At 32.8% G+C, this 21,953-nt stretch overlaps 1 protein-coding gene across 1 annotated transcript; it reads left to right on the forward strand.

Annotated features, from left to right (window-relative positions):
- Nucleotides 1-18,704: 18,704 nt before the first annotated feature.
- On the forward strand, nt 18,705-20,146 carry LOC140448810 (uncharacterized). Its single transcript, XM_072541928.1, has 2 exons — nt 18,705-18,720; nt 18,807-20,146. Exon 2 carries the CDS (start codon nt 18,986-18,988, stop codon nt 20,144-20,146), a length of 1,161 nt encoding a protein of 386 aa, XP_072398029.1. The 5' UTR covers nt 18,705-18,720; nt 18,807-18,985.
- Nucleotides 20,147-21,953: the final 1,807 nt, after the last annotated feature.

Below are 21,953 nucleotides of genomic sequence, written 5' to 3' on the forward strand. Positions count from 1 at the left end.
ACATTAAAATTAACAATAGTCAAAATAAGCAACGTTTATAATTTAACCAACACATTCTGATATTATACTTACTAATTTTCATTCAAGTATTAAAAAATACTCCTTATATATCGCATACATAAGCTTTTTCTTTGTGTAGGGTAAATACTGCGAAGGTATCGTTTACATTAAATTCCCCAGCTACCACTGAAAACTGAGAAGGGTTATTTACTTTAACTATACGCTTGTTGATTTGGTTGTTGTCTCAGATAAGAGACCATAAATATTCAGAAACACTTTAAGTTTTAGAATGTAGTTTAATTGACGTTGTGTACAAAACAGTGGATTAAATCTAATTAATTGGCGAAAAGTTTAGATAGAAGAGGAAATAATTTAAAAATAAATTCCAGTTAGTATTTCCTGCAAAAGAATAATTGTGATCAACGCAAATAAAGCAATTAGCTAAAGCAATAAATAAATAAATAAATAAAATTTGCTTATAAAACCAAACCTGCCAAAAAAACAAATTTTGCTAAAAAAGCAGAATGTAACCAGCAAATAATAGAACTAATGCCTTTATTTTCTAACAGGCTTCCAGCTTTCACCTATAGTTTATTTTAATGAACAAGAGAGTAATTAGCATAATTTTAACTGGTAGCTCCGACCACTCCATGGGCGTGCTCATGAAAAATTACTTTGAATAATTGTAAAAAATAAATGAATTATTTCAGTGTTATAAAGTGTTATGCGTATGTAAACAAAAGTGACCTCTTTTATCACACACTATATTAGAACTGACTGGCCTACATTAAAAAGGGTTTTAAAAAATTCACATTTTTTTTAATTTTTAAAAATTACAAAAGAGAAAAAGAGTTTTTAAAACCGTCTAAGGTATGTTAAATAGATGAATAAAAATATTAATATAAAACTTACAGCTACTTGTTACAAATCCAAATCAGATTCAGAAGATGAACTTTCAGAACCAAGATTTATAATAGCTGGCTCGATCATTTTATCAGTAATATTGTCCAGCTTCCACATTTTTTCCTCTTCTTTAATAGTGTGATTTACTGCCCTTTCCCAGTTTTCAGGTTTTACATTATTTACGGCCTCCAAAAACAACTGTTTAACATCATGAATTTTAAAAGTGGTATTTTTTCTTGAAACTTCACTCTTTATTTGTGCCCATACCAGTTCAATCGGGTTTAATTCACAATGATATGGTGAAATCTAAGTACTGTCATTCCACGATTTTTGGCAATTTCATCAATTTCGTATTTTTTAAATTTTTCTTTATGAAGGGCACACAACGAATAAAGTTCCTTTCTTATAGATCCGGGATGGCACGTAATATTTTTTGAACTTAGCCAATTCTGCAAGTCTTTTTTTAACCACTTGGTTGTGGACAGTCCTTCTATAAGTCTGGAGTGATAACTTGCATTATCCATTACTATTACACAGTTCTTAGGAAGAAGATCTATCATTTGTTCGAACCATTCTTGAAAGACATCAGCGTTCATGTCTTCATGGTAGTCACCGGTACGAGTTGATTCAAAAGTTAATAAACCACCTTCAACAAAACCGTCTGAACTGCCAATGTGTACTATTATCAGCCTGCGTCCCTTTCCTGATGGTGGGTTTAAACCAGTAGATAAGTTATTTACAAAAGCGTGCCTTTGACTTGTAACAGTTTCATCCTGCCAAAATTTATTTGGTGTATGACCCTCGTTAATCCATGTTTCATCAAGATAAAATATTTTTCTTTTTTGGTTTCTCATTTCCTTTATGGTTCTTAGAAAATGTCTTCTCCATATGACAATATCGCTTCTTTCTAATAAAATAGACTTTCTGGGATTCTTTTTCCAGCGGAAGCCTATTTCTTTTAAAAGTTTCCATAACGTACTTCGACTCATTTCTGGGTAATCCTTATCATCTCGAACTGAGACAAGAACTTTATCCAATGTTGGAAATTCTTGTCTAAAGAAGAATTCATGCACTTTCCGTTGAAGTCCTTCTTTAAAATGATATTCTATTTGAAATTTTGGTTTCCCTGGAGCATTACGTGGCATTTGAAAACTACCACATTTCTCTTCTTTAATAACTCTGTAAATCGTAGATTTTCCAACACCAAGTGTACTGCTAACTAACTCAACGGTCTCATCAACACTTTCACATAAACGTTTGTCTGTAAATGATTTAAAACAATTAAATATTAATGTTTTTTCATTAACTGTTAGAGGAATAATTTTTCGGCGTTTACACGGCACTTCCAAATTTTCCATAACACTAGTATACACAATAAACTGCACCTTGCAACTGAAGTACCTATTTTTAGTGAACTGTTAAGAATTTTGAATACGCCACTTGGACCTTCCTACAAAATGGAAAACTTACTATCACATTTTCTGTGGAATAAGTTTAGAAGGTAATTATCTAGTCAATTACTGTCGTAGATTCCTGGAATTAAAGAATTAAATGTTTGATTGTTGAAACCCTTACTTCGTGGAATGCACTCATTTCAGATAAAATAAAACGTTTTATTTTTCGTTACTTTGCTTTTTGTGTTAATCAACGATTTGTTTTTATTATTTAAAATAAAACGTTTTATTTTATCTAAAGAATTAAACTTTATTTTGCAAATAGGTAGGTACTTATTAAACTTTTATTGGTTATATATAACCAATAAAATAAACATCTTACATTTCTTGCAAATTCATTAGTACCTGTTAACTTCCATCACTCCGACACTGGCAACCTTATTTAGGGATTAGTAACCCTCACAACTATTGTATTCTATTCTGCTCCAACCTTTATACCTGGTGGTCATACTCAATTTAAAATTGTTTTCCTATATACTTCTGTAAACTTGTTGACAAATATCTGTTTTTCATTGAGTCACCCGTATCAACAGTTTAGGGATTTGCATACATAATTTATTGTTTTATTACTCTCTCATACATAAAAATACACTATAAAGCAGGAAATACAGTATTCAACAAAATAAACAGTAACGAAAGTGAACATTCTGTTTATTTTTTAAGTGACGTAATTCATATGTTCAGAATGTTCACCATTATGGCGCAAACGATTTATAACGATTGTGTAGATAAGTCGTCCCTACCATTTCCAACTATCGAATGTGAAAAACGGTACTTTTCCGGAGAGGAAGATAACTTTTTTTAGAGAATCCTAAATCAGCGCGTTGACAAATGGAACAATTTTTATATTTTTTATATTTAATGTTAAATCCTTATTAGATTGGTAAAAAAATTAAACTGCTCACGGTTTTTTTTTCTCTCCAAAAAATCACATTCGTTACTTTGCTTTTTGTGTTAATCAACGATTTGTTTTGGTCCAATGTTTCAAAATTGCGAATGTGGCATTTTTGACAGTTCACATTGATCTTTTTAACGCATTTTAACGTATTCATATTTCTAATTGAGAAGAAGGAAAGTTAAAATAAATTTAATGTTCTTACAAAGTTTATTACAAATTATTTAATTAAATGTAACAATAAAACACTGAAAACTTTGTTTTCAAAACTTCCACAAAATTTATTTTAAATTCTTATCACTACAGCTGTTTCTGCTAATTGCCTTTCTCAAGTGATCTGTTTTTGGCATGTGTTTACACTTTATAGTCTCTAATGAAATAGGTTGAGGAGGGGAGAACTGTTTGTCTCAAGCTGGTCATTCAGAATTATATCTGTGTTTTTTAATTTGTTGATTTCCATAGATTCTAACAAAGATAGCTTAAGGCCTTTATTTTGAATGTGTAGAATTTTAAATTCGTCATTAAAAGAATGATTATGATCTAGAAGATGAAGTGCGTATGTAGAATCTGTTTTTCTATTATTGAAAGCCCTTTTATGTTCTGCTATTCGTTTATTAAAATTTCTACCTGTTTGACCAATGTAAGTTTTTGGGCAGTCGCCACATTTAAGTTTGTACACACCACTGTGTAAGTGTTTTTTATGTTGGCTCTTGTTGTTTTTAATATATTTGCCTAGGTTGTTATTTGTTCTGAAAGCTGGTGTTATTCCTTTCTTTTTTATGTGTTTGGCTATTTTTGTTGATATTTTGCCTGTATATGTAATCGAGCAGAAGGTACTGGGTTTTTTCTCTGGTGGTGGAAATACTAAGTTCAGGGCTTTCTTGTGTAGTTTTTGATTTAACATTTTATTAATTGTTTGTTCGTTGTATCCATTGTTTACTGCTATTTGCTTAATGATATTTAATTCTGTCTCAAAATTGTATTTTGACATAGCAATTGCTGTTAATCTATGTAACATACTATGATAGGCTGCCAGTTTATGTTGTGTGGGATGGGATGATAAATTGTGAATAGTCGTGTCAGTATGGGTAGGTTTATGAAATATGGAGAAGTCATGTTTGTTTTTAAGTCTGGTAATTTTTAAATCTAAAAAATTTATGGATTGATTTTGTTCTGTTTCTATTGTAAATTCAATATGACTATGAAGAGAATTAATATACGATAAAAATTGGTCCAGTTGCCTGTTAGTTCCTGTGAAACATACCAGTACGTCGTCTACGTATCTCCACCAATATAAAAACTGTTTGAATATGGGATCTTTTGAAATCTTTGTCTCTAGATGATCCATAAAAATATCTGATAGCAATGGGCTTAGATGATTGCCCATTATAAGTCCTGTACTGTTGTTTGTATATAATTCATTATTAAATTCAAAGTAGTCCTGGTGTATGCAAACTTCAAGAAGATGTAAAATTTCAGATGTAATGATTGGATTTGTACTATTTTGGTTTAAAAGGTTTTTTACTAGAATAAAAGTTTCTGAAGGAGGGATACTAGGAAAAAGATTTTTTACGTCAAATGAAATTAATCTGGAGTTGTTAGGTAACTGAAAATGTTATATTTTATTAACTAGTTCTATTGTATTTTTTATGCTAAATTTAGGTAAAAATTTAGTGTGTTCTAAAATAATCTCTAATAGTTTTTTGAAAGTTTATATGACGGAGCTGTATAAAAAGACACTACAGGTCTTATTGGGTGATCCGGTTTATGTAGTTTAATGAAAGAGTATAATTTAGGAGGCTGTGGGTTCATGATACTGAGGTATTTCTGTTCTATTGGATTTACTATTGATTTTGAATTTTCTAACCTTAGCTTAATTTGTTTTTAATACTTTTCTGTTGGATCTTTGTGTAACGTTTCAATGTTTTGATTATTTAAAAATTCTATTGTTTTGTTCTTATATTCTATTTTATCTATAGCAATAGTAGTGTTACCTTTGTCTGCTTTTGTAAACACTATGTTGTTTTCTATTGATTTATTTTTAATTGAAATGGCTGTTTTATTCTCTTTGTAACAGGAATTTTTGGTTTCACTACACACATCTGTAATAGATTTTGCAATTATACTTTTTTTGAAATTGTCAGATCACTTAAGAAAGGCAATTAGTCGAAACAGCTGTAGTGATAAGAATTTAAAATAAATTTTGTGGAAGTTTTGAAAACAAAGTTTTCAGTGTTTTATTGTTACATAAAATGAATTTCCATCAAGTAACGGTCGAATCCATCAATTATTTAATTAAAAATTGAAGTTTTAGGATAAAATGGGAAAATTATATGTAAAGAAATTATTAAAAGTGTTTTTATGAAAGTTCATAGAAAATTAATGTAATTAAAAACGAAAAAAGCATAAAAGTTAAAAATACTCACAATACATTAATTATTTAACTTCACGTCCTGTAGATACCTCAAGTACTCAGTCATGACCCTCAATTGTGTTATGTATGGTTCTCATGTACGCATATACTTGGCAACGTTGCACTTGGTAAACGGAACCACAAGTGGCAGCTGTCACATGACAACCAGACATGGACAACACACTTAGGTTATGGACTCCATGTGAACAAGAATAATACTGTTAATTTATATATACTTATAAAGCTTAATGAAACCTATCGTAAGTAGCTTTATGTTATATTATGTCCCACAGTCCTAAAGAGGCATACATTACATGGTGGCAGCGGAAAAGTGACGATAGGTTAAGTTGTGTTAAAAGTCGGTGCATGTGCAAAAACCTATAAAAAATATACGTAAGTAAAGGAGCTATACTGTGCTCGAATCAAGATGACAGATACTAGTAAAGGCTTAGAACCGTTTAGTTTCCAAGGAAATAATATTTCACACGAGTGGAAATTTTGGAAGCAAAAGTTTCAGTTATTTTTAACAGCCTCTGGCAAAAGTGAAAAACCAGATCACATAAAAATCGCTATTATCCCAAATCAGCTGGAAGATGAAGGGCTAAAGATATTCAATACCTTCGAGTATAAATGATGGAGATGATCAGAAGTACAACGTTGTTTTGTGTAAGTTTGATACATACTGCAGCCCTCTTAAAAATTTAATTTATAAACATTTTAAATTCTTTGAAAGAGATTAATTACAAAATGAAAGTATCGATCAGTTTGTAACTGCCTTAAAACAATTAGCATCAACATGTGAGTTTAAAGAAAAGGCTACTTTAATGTTTGACACGATTGTTTTGGGTACAGATGATCTACGAATTCAAGAAAAAATAGTGCAATGTGATGATTTAAAACTAGCACAAGGTATAGAAATCTGTAGGGCTATGGAAACTAGTGCTGTTACTCAACGTGAAATATCCAAATACAGTGAAAGTGTTAGTGTTATAAAGAAAAGAAATAAAGAAAACACACCTGGATCTACAGGACAGTCAAGGTATGGTTCAAAGTATGAGAAGGAGCAGTCTACAACCACAAAGTTACTGACACAAATACAGGTATCATTATATTCAGTGTTATAAATGTGGACTTCAGTATATTAGTGGTAAGTGTCCTGCATTTATCAGATATTGTTGTTTGTGTAACAAAAAAGGACATTACCGTAAATTGTGTCCTGATAATAACAACAAAGTCCATGAAATCAATGATAACGATAGTAGTCGTAATAATTCTAACACTGATTTAACTGATGAACAGGTGCTAGTGTGGACCATTAATGAAATTAATTCGAACTCTTTAGAATGGTTCCAAAAAATTATTAATAATGGTAAAGAGAGTATTTTAAAAGTTTATACTGGAAGTGAAGTCAATATATTGAACAGTAGTGATTTTAAAAATTTAAATATTGATTATAATATGCTTTAAAATACTAATAGTTCATTGTTTAGCTATACTGGACATGTTATTAATGTTGTTGGTAAAATTAATATACCTACCTTGCTCTTTTCAAAACATATTTAAAAATAATAATATATTTTGGATAATGATAAACAAAAATCTCTATTAGGCCTAAAGGCAGCAAGAGACTTTAAAATTGTTTGTGATCAGCCTAGTGTTAGTATGATAGACAATGAAACAAATCATATTATAAATAGTTATAAGAGCATTTTTTTACGTGTAGGAAAGGTCAACAGGTATTTTAATATAACTTTATCTAGTGATGCAGTGCCTTTCATAAGTGGGACACGAAAAATTCCACTGGCTATAAGGAGCCAAGTTAAAGATAAACTTAATGATATGGTACGTAAAAACCTTATCGTACCAGTTAGTGAACCCACAGAATGGCAAAATCCTATTGTAGTTGTTCCGAAAAATAAGAGATCTTAGATCTGTAGGTATGTGGAAAGAGAGGACCAGGGAGAAGAAGAATATCTTGGCCAGGAAGAAGAAGAAGTGTTGCCCGTGATGCCTATGGTGGCGAAACTATGACATTGACAGCTACAACTTCGAAAACGCTGCAAATAGCTTGGAGGAAAATGGAACAGTCAATGCTGAGTATATCGCTTCGTGGCCGAATTAGAAATGAATACTCAAGACAAAGAACAGGATTTACCGATGTAATTTCACAAATTGCCACACGTTGCAATTGATTCGTCGCCCGAATCAGTGATGAAAGGTAGACGAAGAGATTGCTTGAGTGGAGGCCAAGGTTAGACAAAATAAGTAGAAGAAGACTTCCTACTCGTTGGACTGACGATCTCAAGAAAATGTCAAGAAATTGGATGAAAAATGCTTAAGATAGAGCACAATGGACAAAAATGAGGGAGGCGTATGTCTAGCTGTGGCTACGCAAAGGGTTGCGTGATGACGATCATGATGTCAGGGGGCTAAGTATCATTAATTCACTCTCAAGACTCTATTAAAAAATAAATAAAAATAAAATTAAAAAAGAGTAGAAGAACAAAATGGCTCTCGTGCAGGCAGATCCTGTATAGACAGCATATTTTCTCCAAAGCAGGTTATTAAGATTAGATTAGTCCACCACTTTTTAACTCATATAGTCTTTATAGATCTGACAAACGCATACGGTAGTATACCACTATTAATGCTCTAGGTAGCAATGGAAAAACAAGGAATAAATAAAAAAAATTAAAGCAGTATAATATTTTTACAAAAATATGATCGTGGAACTGGAACTAGAAACAAATTAACTAGAGCAATTCTCATTAATACGGGTGTAAAACAAGGCTGCTGCATAGCATCTACACTCTTCAAAATATATCTAAATGAGACGCTCTCAGTGTGAAAAAAAAAATACTGCACTTGTACCCGATACACTTTGCTGACTATCAAGCCATTCCAGCTAAAGACGAGAGTAGGGATGGGGGTTTTTGACAAAACACCGGTTTTCGGTTATATCGTTTTTTTTTTTGCTTACGGTTTAACCTGGCGGTTATAACCGGCCAAAGTACTCCGGTTTTTCCAAAAACCGGTTTTCGGTTTTTTTTAATAAAATAGGTTACAAAGTTACATTTACAATGCACTTTAGTTTGCGATACTACATTCGTCTCGATATCAATATAATTAAAAATAGTACTATCAAAAGAACATCAATATAAATATAAATAAAACACAATTTTTAATAAAACCCTTTTATTCTACTAATTATTATATTTATTTAATATTTTATTATTATTATAATATTTATTGATTATTATTAAATATAATATAGTGTAAGATTAATATATACATATTACAATAATATACAATAAAAGTATAATATAAGTAAAATGAAGTAATATTTTAAGTAAAAAAGTATAAGTTAGAATGTTACAAATAGGTTATATTATATGAAATGGATTATGTGGGCCAGTATTTTTCATGAAGCCTATTGAGAAAAACTCGTTCATATATATTATGTTGGTCGGTTAAGTGGCTTCTCTCATCTGACACAATATCATTCAATGATGACACCAGTCTCTCTGATTCCACCGAACTTCCAACCAACGACAGTATTTTTTAGCTATAAAAGCCAAGCCTGGCATACAAGTTTTGTTCTGCTCCTAGAATGAAAACGGATCACTTAATCTCGGCAGCAAAGGCTGCTGCAGATATAGAGTCAATCAGAACTGGAACCACTGTTCACCAACTCCAGATCGTGTGAAGACCAAAGACGGATTGATTTTAAACTCACTTTAGCTTCTTCATTCTGGAAGGAGCAGGAACGAGAAAGTTTTCCGATTTCGGTAAGATACGTCCTAACTTCCGAGCCTAAATTGGATGTGACTGTCTCCGCCATAGACGGATTCAGATATAGTTTTTTGAACCTCGGGTCCGTGATTGTAGCATGGCAAAGCAGGGGGTTTTGTAAAAGCTTAGTGCCCCTCTCTTGAAGGCTAGTTATAAGCTTTTGGTATAACTTTTGGGCTGTACTAAGGTTTGGCTTAAGGTTTTTTAAAGATCTTTCGATAATAAACACAAGGGGGATAATATGGCTAGCAGTAATGAACTGGGAACCTGAGATATCCTTTGTGGCCTCATCGAAAGGCGATAAAATTTCAGTAGTCAAATGTAGAGAACAGTAAACCAAAATTATTATACTACTGCTCAACAGAGAGCGCTAAAATAATTTAGGTTCTATTTTCATTGAATATATTATGAGAGTAGAATATAATATGCAATTATTGTATTTAATTAATGATGCAAATTTAATTTACCATTGTAAAATGTATAATCTTCTAAAATACCCACCAATTTTCCTCTCCTCCCAAACCCAAAAAATTCCCCACTCCAACCATTTCAACTTATAAAAAATTTCCCAAAATCTTTCAAATGGGATTTAAAAAAAATTATATCAACATAAATAATTTTCTTAAAAATAAATTGGATAATGCAATTCATCTTTTATTTTTACTACCATCAAAAAAATTTATCATGTGTTACTTTGTGTCACGTTTGTTTATTTGTGTAACAGATACATTTTAACTCATTTAACACTTCCTGTATGGGTGTATCGTTTTTAAAACGTAGGGAAATCCTTGGGGATTCGTATTCGTAATCGGTAATTCTATATTTATAGTCAGAACATTATTTTTGGTAATCAGAAAAAGCCATTCTCCCACTTTCAATGTCAAGAGTCAAGTGTGAACTTGAAGTGTTACTTTAAAAATAAAAAACCGGTTATAACCGGGACAAAAAAACAACCGATAAAACCGGTTATTGCGAAGTAAAAAACCGGTTTTAGGTTAAAACCGGTAGGTTTTTCCCATCCCTAGACGAGAGCGATATAGGCTACATGCTTAGAAAACTGAAGAAGGAGTACACCAAGTGGGCCTTAAAATTAATATACAAAAAACCGAGTATTTAGTTACAGAAGAAAAATCAGAAAGCCTACAAATTGAAATGGAAACTATAAAATCAACTGAAACCTTCAAATACTTGGAAGTTCAAATAACATCAAAAGCAAGAAGTAACGAAAAAATACATTCTAGAATTGGCCAAGCAAGAGCAGCCACTAGACAGCCACATGGACTATTGTGGAATAATAAAATAAAAAAAGAAAATAAAAGAAGAATTTATAAAATAATAATATAAAGTATTGGATTGTACAGCGACGAACTTTGGGAAATCAATCAAAAAACAAATCAAATATTAAAGCAATGAAAATGGACTATTGGAGACGATGTTGCTGGCATACTAGACTTGATAGGGTGAGTAACCTAGGCATTATGAGAGAAATAGAAATTGATCTAGATATAATAGATACTATCAAAGCAAAAAGATTGGTAAGGACACCTGTAGAGAATGCCTGAAAATAGATGGCCAACAAAGATAGAAAAATAGACTCCGCCCACTAGAAGAAAACGACGTAGACCAAGACGGTCATGGAGAGAAGATGTCGAAGATACAATGACCACCAGAGATTTAAAAACTAAAGATTGCTTCGACATAAAAGGCTGGAAATTATAAAAATCGTCAATTATATAATATGTAGGGTTAAGATAGTTATTCTAGATTTAAATTTGTTTGTTAAAGTCAAATTCCCGAATTTGGCGAGATTAAGTTTAATATGACTTTTCACTGTATTCGTTTATAATTATTGATATTATATAGACCAATTTTACTTAGTTTTCCCTAAAATATTTGTTGAAACATAGGCTAAACCAAACTTTACATTGACGATGTCACTCTATAATTTTTATATCATTCAGCACGGCTACTACTAAACCGTATATTTATGTGATTCCGTGGCCTTAATTACAGCTTTTTTGATGGTTCTTTAACAGTTAGCTACAATAAGAACCAAACGACTTTTCTTCTTCTTCTAGTTCCGTGACGTTATCGATCGTTGGATATCATGTTGGCTACCATATTCGCTATCGTGACTTTATTGACAGCAGCTCTAAATAACGATGTTGTTGATTTTCCATACCATTGCCTTAGATTTTTCAGCCATGATGTTCTTCTTCTACCAGGACCACGATTACCTTGGATCTTTCCGTGAATGATCAGATGTAAAAGATCATATTTTTCAGGGTGTCTCATAATGTGACTGAAGTATTCCAGCTTGCGTTTCTTTATTATATTGATCAGTTGTGTTGTTTTGTTCAGCCGTCTAAGGACCTCCTCATTTCTAACTCTGTCGACCCAGCTTATTTACAGTAGTCGTCTGTATACCCACATCTCAAAGTCTGTCAAGCGTCTAAAGATAGCCTCAGTTAGAGTCCACGCTTCCACTCCATACAGCAGGACAGGAAAGATGTAGCAAGATGTCATTCGAACTCTAAGGTCAATGCTAAGATCGTGACTGCAAAGTACGTTTCTCATTTTTACAAAGACAGCTCGGGCTTGTTCTATTCGGCTTTTAATTTCTGCGGTTGGATCCCAGCTCTCATTGATATTACTGCCGAAATACACGAGTTTCTCTATTTTGTCCAGTGTGGCATCTCCGACTTTTATACCATCATCCTGTATATAATTTTGTTTGCCATCATATATTTAGTTTTCTTAACGTTGAGTTTTAATTCATACTGATCACAAGTCTGTTTTATTTTGTTCATTAGATTTTGAAGGTCTTCGGTATGCCGAAGGTATCGTCGGCATATCTAATATTGTTGACGGTTACTCCATTCACAATAATACCTTCGGTTGTCTCCATTAAGGCTTCCTTAAACGAGTTTTACTTGATTTAAAAAAATATATAAAAATATTTTTTATAAAAACTTTTTGCATAATAACCTTCTCAACATTTTCTACAATATATAATTTTTTGAATACCCTTTTCTGTAATTTATTTTATCTACTGCCTTGTTACCCTTAAAACTTCTCAATGGACTGAAATATTGGATTATTTAAAAGTGATTGAGCAAATTCACTTCATGCAAACAAAATTGAAAGTGGTCGTTTTGTAGATAAATTGATGACGAAGCTTTGAAAGGATGAAATATGGAAAGACATATTTGTCGTTTTTTAGAAACGTTTGTGTTAGTTTTCTACAGGCAAGGAACTACTTATGGAAACATTATTTTCGCGTTGTTTCCAAACTTAAAAAAACTGCAACAGTTCCTTGTTTGACATGCACAAATAAAATATTTGGTTAAAAATATATAAATATTTGATTAATAATTTCTACTAAAATTATTTCGATTTCCAGTCCGGCAATCGTTTTCAAAAAAGATAATTTTAAAAAGTCTCCGAAAGTGTACAACTAATAAGTTGTTGTTAGAAGCTCTGTTTAAATCAATATCTTTGTCATCTTCTTCTTCTTCTGGTGTCGTACGCTATGCAGTGTATAGGCGTGTTTTCTGGTTGGATTATGCCTAAGGATCCTTCTTCTGCTCTTCCTGTTCTTATATCAAAGATTTTTAGAAGAACTGTTAATTAATTAAAAGAGGTTTAAAAGAGGTTACCAAAAATGTACATGTTGTTGTTAAAAATGAATGATGTTTAATATTTTATTAGATTTAACTTCAGGCAACATGTAACCATGCCTCACGTGAGTACCAGCGTCCGGAGGGTAAACCTCTTGCTCAGCTGGTAACTTGTTACCTTTGTTAAAGGGTTGTACCCTAATATTTTGGTGGCTCAGGCATGTTAACCTGCTTTTAACCTGATGATGGAATTATTATTCCGAAAACGTTTGTGTTTTTTTCATGTAGCCCTTCTAGGGGCTTTTTAAATATACCTACATACAAAGATTTAAACTTCTTTTTGTGATACATGGTATATAGCCAGCTGCAGGAATTTATTTTCCTTGTGAATTTTGTTAATTAATTATCTTAATTTTCATAACCAACTGTTTGCTGAAGTTGTTAGCCTTGCCAAAACCTCTGTTTTTGGAACTCTGGTACTGGAAATAAACTGGTATTAGTAAAAGTATACTGTGAGTTTATTTGGAACCTACAAATCCAAGGTAACACCTAATAATATTATTAATATTTAAATCAACATATCCAACGCATTTAATTAGTATCCACATCCACTTCCATGCTTTCAATTTCCAACCTCAAGTCAAATTAACCTCGGCGATCAAAACTTACCAGTTCAACAACTAAGATATTTTCCACAACAAATGCAAATGGGGCCACATCCTGCAAGCCAAACCAGTCAATGCAGCTACCTCAATATCAATAACAGTATTCCGTCCAAAGTACATTACGGCAATATCGCCTACCAAACACATAAAAAACAAATGATGAAGAATAGCAAACACAGTCCAAAATAAAAAAAAGGACGAGGAAGAGTCCGGAATAATATTTACAAATAATACAAATAATAAACAAACCAAATAAGATAATAACTGGCTAAACGCACCAACACATTTATTGCATTAATTAATGAACAAGCAGAGACTGCAGGGGCAAAAAACAAGAAGAGAAACAGCCACCCATATTGATTCATCATCATCGTCATCATCCAGCCCTATTTTCACATCCATTGTTAGATATAGGCCTCCTCCAAACGTCTCCAGCTGCTGCAATCCAGTTTGTTTCTATTCTCCTTAGGTCGTCGGTCCATCGGGTGGGTGGTCTGCCACCCTTCGTCCACCTTCGTCCATCTTCCGTCTTCCATTCTAGCAACATGTCCAGCCCACCTCCACTTTTGTTTATTGATTCGCAGTATAATATCGTCTACGCCAGTTTGTCGGCGTATCTCCTCATTTCTCACGTGATCTTTCAAGGTCAGGCCCAGCATTGATCTCTCCATTCGCCTTTGTGTTACTCTCAGTTTTTCGGCAGTAGCTTTCGTTAAAGTTAGGGTCTCTGCTCCGTAGGTCAAGACTGGTAAGATGCATTGGTTAAATGCCTTCCTTTTCAGGTGAATTGGGGTATTTGTTTTAAAAATGTCTCTCATCCTTCCATATGCCGCCCATCCCAACGTGATTCATGTATTTAGCTCGCAGGTTTGGTTGTCTCTGGTTATTCTAATTTTATGACCCAAGTATGTGTATTTATCGATTAATTCTACCTTGTTGTTATTGATCTGTATCTCTTCGCTGGGAACCATATTGGTCATCATTTTGGTTTTCTCGAAATTTATCTCCAGCCCAGTTTCTTGTAGTATGTCATTCAGTTCTTGGAGCATGTCTTTGATCTCTCCCAGATTATCTGACAGAAGCACGATATCGTCCGCAAAACGTAGATGGTTTAATCTTTCTCCATCGATGGATATTCCTTTCTGTCGCCATTTTAGTCTTTTAAATGCATACTCAAGAACGGTAATGAACATAAAAGAGGTTAGTCTTTGTATGTGGGTATATTTTATTTTATAAAAACCCTTAAAAGGGCAACATTACAAGCACGAACGTTTTCGGAACAACTGTTCCATCATCAGGTTAAAATGCCTAAAATAAGTATAAACCATTTAGTTACAACAAACGTGGTTTAAAATTTTGACTAAGGTTAAAAACAATAAAATGGTTATACTTACAGGTTAACATGCCTGAGCCACCAAAATATTTGGGTAAAAACCCTTTAAATTGAAAAATGTTACCGAAGAATGTACATGATGTTTATAATATTATATGATGTTTAATATTTTAATTAGATTTTACTTCAGGTAACATACACCCATGCTTAAGTGAGTTCCAGTGTCCGGAGAGTAAACCTCTTCAAACGGACTACGGTTGGCAACTGATTTATGAAATACTCATGAGCGGTGTCAGAAACAAAATGTCAATGAACCATGAAACAGTGTTAGTTAAACATTATATTACTACAGCCAAAAGATTAAAAAAAAACTTTGATGATGTTAAAATGATAACAGTAATCCAGGTGTTGGAATTTAAAAATTTCTCTATAATTATTTAATATTGGATGTAAAAGATGTAAATTACTGGTGTTGTTGAAGGTCATGTTTAAGAAGATGACGTATGTATTAGGCAGCTTATTTTACTCTTTATCGTATGGAGTGTGGTCTAAAAGGTGTAATTTGTGAAGAATTAGCTGAAATATATGGAAATTATATTTGTAATAATTGAATAATTGAGTTAGTGGTAGACATAGTGATAGAATTTGCTCGTAGAAGAGAGTGGACCAGATTAATAGTTTCTTGTTTGGGGACTGAAGTGAACAAATTGCTGACATCAAATGAAAGCATTGTGATGTTGGGATGAAGATTTATTTGTTGGAGATTGTTGACTAGATGAATTGTATTTTTGACTGAAAAGCGAGGGGTGAAGTTCGTCATATTGTTAATGAGATTCAATATGAATTTTGACAGGATAGAAACTGGAGTGTTTATAAAACTAACAACAGGACGAATGGGAATTCCCTCTTTGTGTATCTTAGGTAAACCATACAATCTGGGTGTTAATGGGTTGCTAGGTATTTTATAATATGGAGCATCATGTTCTGACAAAAATTCTGTGAAAAGTTTATTGGTAGCTTTGATTTTATTAATGAACTTTTTTGTTGGATCTTCGGGGAGTGGAGTGAAATTGTTATCTGAAAGAAATGTAGTGACCTTGTCGTTATATAACTTCTGATCAAGAATGACTAGACAATTGCCTTTGTCTGCTTTACTAATGATTAAATTATGGGATTTAATTTTGTTTTGAATAGACTTGAGGATATGGAGTTGGTCTTTCTGTTTTTTGTATGAAAATTGTGGAAAAGGAACGTTGAATGAGTAATTTTGAGAAGTAGAAGGTAGGTTGATGGATGATGAGTTGTGGGATGTGTTAGATTTGACTGTTTAGTCTTCATATCAGGTAACTCGAATTCAGCTGATCTATTACTCTCCAAAATAAATCAAATCCACCCAAATATAAAGTTCACCATGGAACTAGAGTCGTCTCAATCAATTAATTTCCTCGACCTTACTATTACCAGATTAAACGACCATTTCGATTTCAGTATCTATAGGAAACCTACACAAACCGATCATATCATACCTTTATCTTCCAACCACCCAATGTCACATAAATATGCAGCCTTCCATAGTTATATTCACCGCCTAGAAACAATCCCACTATCACAATCTAACTACCAAACAGAACTCAATATTCTAAAACAAATAGCATCCAACAATGGGTATGACCCCAACCTCATTAACAAACTTATTAATAAAAGACAACTCAAACTTTTGAGAGAGGCTGCGTTCCCCAGAGACTTGACCATTAAACCTCATTATGCTTCCTTACCTTACCTTCAAGAACGTCTTTCTGGAGATATCAGATATATTCTAAAAAGATCTGTTGAGAATACCCACATTTCTTTTAAAGTCCTGAACAATCTAGGACAATGTTTAACCAATTCAAAAGATTGCATCAACTACATGGATCGTAGTGGTGTTTACAAATTACAGTGCTCTGATTGTGATGCTACATATATAGGTAGAACCTGTAGATCACTAACTTCCCGTTCCCAAGAACACACTAAAAAAGAGAACACTTCCACCTTCTCACAACATCTTGCACAACATAAACATACCCTCAACATACCAGAAGACGTCTCTTTGTTACATAATATACCCCAAAAAAATTTTCTAAAATTAGATTTATATGAGGACTTGGAAATAGTCAAGGAAAAGCAAAGAAGCCCCAACTGCGTTAATCGCCATGTATCTTTCAACCGTGACTTTCAACCCTTACACCGACAACTCTTTTCATAACCCACACTTCTCAAATTTACCCCAACTTCTTCATCTGTCTTTCCTCTATAAATGTCAACACCTTAATCCTTCTCAACAATTATTGTTTTTTAAAAAACAACCATTCTCTCTACACTACTGTCACAACACTCCCTCCAAAAGAATTTTTCAGCCCCCTATTGTTAACATCATATCTTTTATACCTCACTATTTCATTATTTTACAATCTTCACGTTTGCACCATATTCCTGTCCATTCTTTTTTCTTTTGCTAGTTCTCTGTCTTTTCATATATCTACCATCCACCCATTAGTTCCAAACTCAGTAAACATTTAAACACAATCCAGCAATTCATCAGAATTCACTTTCTCCCACTTTACCTAAACCTTTAATCAACCATTGCTCCCCCCTCTCTTAGTCAACAACTTAGTACACCATACTCACAAATAAAATTTCAAACTTTTATGTATCAGATTTTAACACAACCAAAATATATTTTGTTCAGGGTGCTAGATGCTTTAAGCATGAAGGACCTCTATCATCTCTAATTTTGTTGATTAACTCATTCATTTCCCTTTAACCCACTCCCCTTTATTCTTTAGTCATTCCATTTACTGTTATTCCTGCCAGGTCTCTGAGGATCTCAGTCTTTCCATAAAATTTTTAAATTTAATCACATAAATTATAACTTTAATTCCTTCAGCCGGAAGATTTTCAATCATTTTTTCTCAAACTATTGGACTCACTTATATTAAAAAATTTTTTACGATACTAGCAGTATTAAACAATTTCATCTACTTAAAAAAGTCTTACATTAGCTACAAATATATACTAATTATTCTTCCTTGTCCTAGATGTTAGCAACATAAAAGGACATTTCCATATATTTCAGCTAATTCTTCACAAATTACACCTTTTAGACCACACTCCATACGATAAAGAGTAAAATAAGCTGCCTAATACATACGTCATCTTCTTAAACATGACCTTCAACAACACCAGTAATTTACATCTTTTACATCCAATATTAAATAATTATAGAGAAATTTTTAAATTCCAACACCTGGATTACTGTTATCATTTTAACATCATCAAAGTTTTTTTTTTTTTTTTTTTTTTTAATCTTTTGGCTGTAGTAATATAATGTTTAACTAACACTGTTTCATGGTTCATTGACATTTTGTTTCTGGCACCGCTCATTGAGTATTTCATAAATCAGTTGCCAACCGTAGTCCGTTTGAAGAGGTTTACTCTCCGGACACTGGAACTCACTTAAGCATGGGTGTATGTTACCTGAAGTAAAATCTAATTAAAATATTAAACATCATATAATATTAAAAACATCATGTACATTCTTCGGTAACATTTTTCAATTTAAAGGGTTTTTACCCAAATATTTTGGTGGCTCAGGCATGTTAACCTGTAAGTATAACCATTTTATTGTTTTTAACCTTAGTCAAAATTTTAAACCACGTTTGTTGTAACTAAATGGTTTATACTTATTTTAGGCATTTTAACCTGATGATGGAACAGTTGTTCCGAAAACGTTCGTGCTTGTAATGTTGCCCTTTTAAGGGTTTTTATAAAATAAAATATACCCACATACAAAGACTAACCTCTTTTGTTATACGTGGTATACAGCCAGCTACAGGAATTATTTTCCTTGTGGATTTTGTTAATTGACGGTATGGTCAACTTGGCTCTTCAATACATGCGCTTAGCCACTAAAAGATGTACTCTCAAGTTGGATATATGGTTCATCTCACAATGTATCAACTACAAAGTTTTTCCAACCTTTTGTAGAATTAAAACACCAGGAAATGTTCCAACCACCTTAAGGAACACCTTTCAACTAAAAATCTTAAAGAAGGAGATTTGCAACCATTATGGAAAACTTAACTTTTTAAACTGTAAACTTAAGGTAACATATGACTTTTTACTTGAATCCATAGGTTTTGATAACTTAAGTAACCTCTTGAATGATGTTCAGGACAAAATGGACAGTGTAACCTCTATTAAATTCAGTAAACTTAAATCTAAACTCAATAAACTCATTAATAATGCATCTAATTCACAAAATAATAACAGTAACAAGAACAAAACTAAATTTTCTAATTTTCAATTTCACCCTAGGCTCAAAAATCTATCCTCCGTAACTTTTGATAAAAATGAACTCGACTTATTGAATCTAGGTCTCAAATACTCAATTCCGAGGAAGGTTTCTGAAAAGGACCTTCAGAGTCTCTCCATTGAGCTAGATGTTATCATACAGAATCTCTCAGTCCCTCTAAACCAAAAAACTTCAATTAGAAACTCCTGCTACAAAACCATCTTCAAATTCAAAAACAAAAATTTCCCATCAACTTCTACTTCTTTCAATATCTCTACTACCAACACCACATCTAACACATCCCACAACTCATCATCCATCAACCTACCTTCTACTTCTCAAAATTACTCATTCAACGTTCCTTTTCCACAATTTTCATACAAAAAACAGAAAGACCAACTCCATATCCTCAAGTCTATTCAAAACAAAATTAAATCCCATAATTTAATCATTAGTAAAGCAGACAAAGGCAATTGTCTAGTCATTCTTGATCAGAAGTTATATAACGACAAGGTCACTACATTTCTTTCAGATAACAATTTCACTCCACTCCCCGAAGATCCAACAAAAAAGTTCATTAATAAAATCAAAGCTACCAATAAACTTTTCACAGAATTTTTGTCAGAACATGATGCTCCATATTATAAAATACCTAGCAACCCATTAACACCCAGATTGTATGGTTTACCTAAGATACACAAAGAGGGAATTCCATTCGTCCTGTTGTTAGTTTTATAAACACTCCAGTTTCTATCCTGTCAAAATTCATATTGAATCTCATTAACAATATGACGAACTTCACCCCTCGCTTTTCAGTCAAAAATACAATTCATCTAGTCAACAATCTCCAACAAATAAATCTTCATCCCAACATCACAATGCTTTCATTTGATGTCAGCAATTTGTTTACTTCAGTCCCCAAACAAGAAACTATTAATCTGGTCCACTCTCTTCTACGAGCAAATTCTATCACTATGTCTACCACTAACTCAATTATTCAATTATTACAAACTTGTCTAGCTCAAGACTTTTTTGTTTTCAATAGTAAATTTTACAGACAACCTGATGGCTTAGCCATGGGTAGTTGCCTTTCCCCTCTCCTAGCTGATATATTTATGGATCACTTAGAATCCACACACATTATGAAAAATCCTGAAATTCTCCATTGGTTTCGATATGTTGATGACTGTTTAGTCTTCATATCAGGTAACTCGAATTCAGCTGATCTATTACTCTCCAAAATAAATCAAATCCACCCAAATATAAAGTTCACCATGGAACTAGAGTCGTCTCAATCAATTAATTTCCTCGACCTTACTATTACCAGATTAAACGACCATTTCGATTTCAGTATCTATAGGAAACCTACACAAACCGATCATATCATACCTTTATCTTCCAACCACCCAATGTCACATAAATATGCAGCCTTCCATAGTTATATTCACCGCCTAGAAACAATCCCACTATCACAATCTAACTACCAAACAGAACTCAATATTCTAAAACAAATAGCATCCAACAATGGGTATGACCCCAACCTCATTAACAAACTTATTAATAAAAGACAACTCAAACTTTTGAGAGAGGCTGCGTTCCCCAGAGACTTGACCATTAAACCTCATTAGGCTTCCTTACCTTACCTTCAAGAACGTCTTTCTGGAGATATCAGATATATTCTAAAAAGATCTGTTGAGAATACCCACATTTCTTTTAAAGTCCTGAACAATCTAGGACAATGTTTAACCAATTCAAAAGATTGCATCAACTACATGGATCGTAGTGGTGTTTACAAATTACAGTGCTCTGATTGTGATGCTACATATATAGGTAGAACCTGTAGATCACTAACTTCCCGTTCCCAAGAACACACTAAAAAAGAGAACACTTCCACCTTCTCACAACATCTTGCACAACATAAACATACCCTCAACATACCAGAAGACGTCTCTTTGTTACATAATATACCCCAAAAAAATTTTCTAAAATTAGATTTATATGAGGACTTGGAAATAGTCAAGGAAAAGCAAAGAAGCCCCAACTGCGTTAATCGCCATGTATCTTTCAACCGTGACTTTCAACCCTTACACCGACAACTATTTTCATAACCCACACTTCTCAAATTTACCCCAACTTCTTCATCTGTCTTTCCTCTATAAATGTCAACACCTTAATCCTTCTCAACAATTATTGTTTTTTAAAAACAACCATTCTCTCTACACTACTGTCACAACACTCCCTCCAAAAGAATTTTTCAGCCCCCTATTGTTAACATCATATCTTTTATACCTCACTATTTCATTATTTTACAATCTTCACGTTTGCACCATATTCCTGTCCATTCTTTTTTCTTTTGCTAGTTCTCTGTCTTTTCATATATCTACCATCCACCCATTAGTTCCAAACTCAGTAAACATTTAAACACAATCCAGCAATTCATCAGAATTCACTTTCTCCCACTTTACCTAAACCTTTAATCAACCATTGCTCCCCCCTCTCTTAGTCAACAACTTAGTACACCATACTCACAAATAAAATTTCAAAC

The sequence above is a fragment of the Diabrotica undecimpunctata genome, chromosome 8, assembly GCF_040954645.1.
Source record: "Diabrotica undecimpunctata isolate CICGRU chromosome 8, icDiaUnde3, whole genome shotgun sequence".
NCBI classification, from domain to species: Eukaryota; Metazoa; Arthropoda; class Insecta; order Coleoptera; family Chrysomelidae; genus Diabrotica; species Diabrotica undecimpunctata.

What these genes read in the sequence shown, in the direction of transcription:
- LOC140448810 (XM_072541928.1), top strand. Translation starts at nt 18,986, where the DNA reads ATGGTCAACTTGGCTCTTCAATACATGCGCTTAGCCACTAAAAGATGT.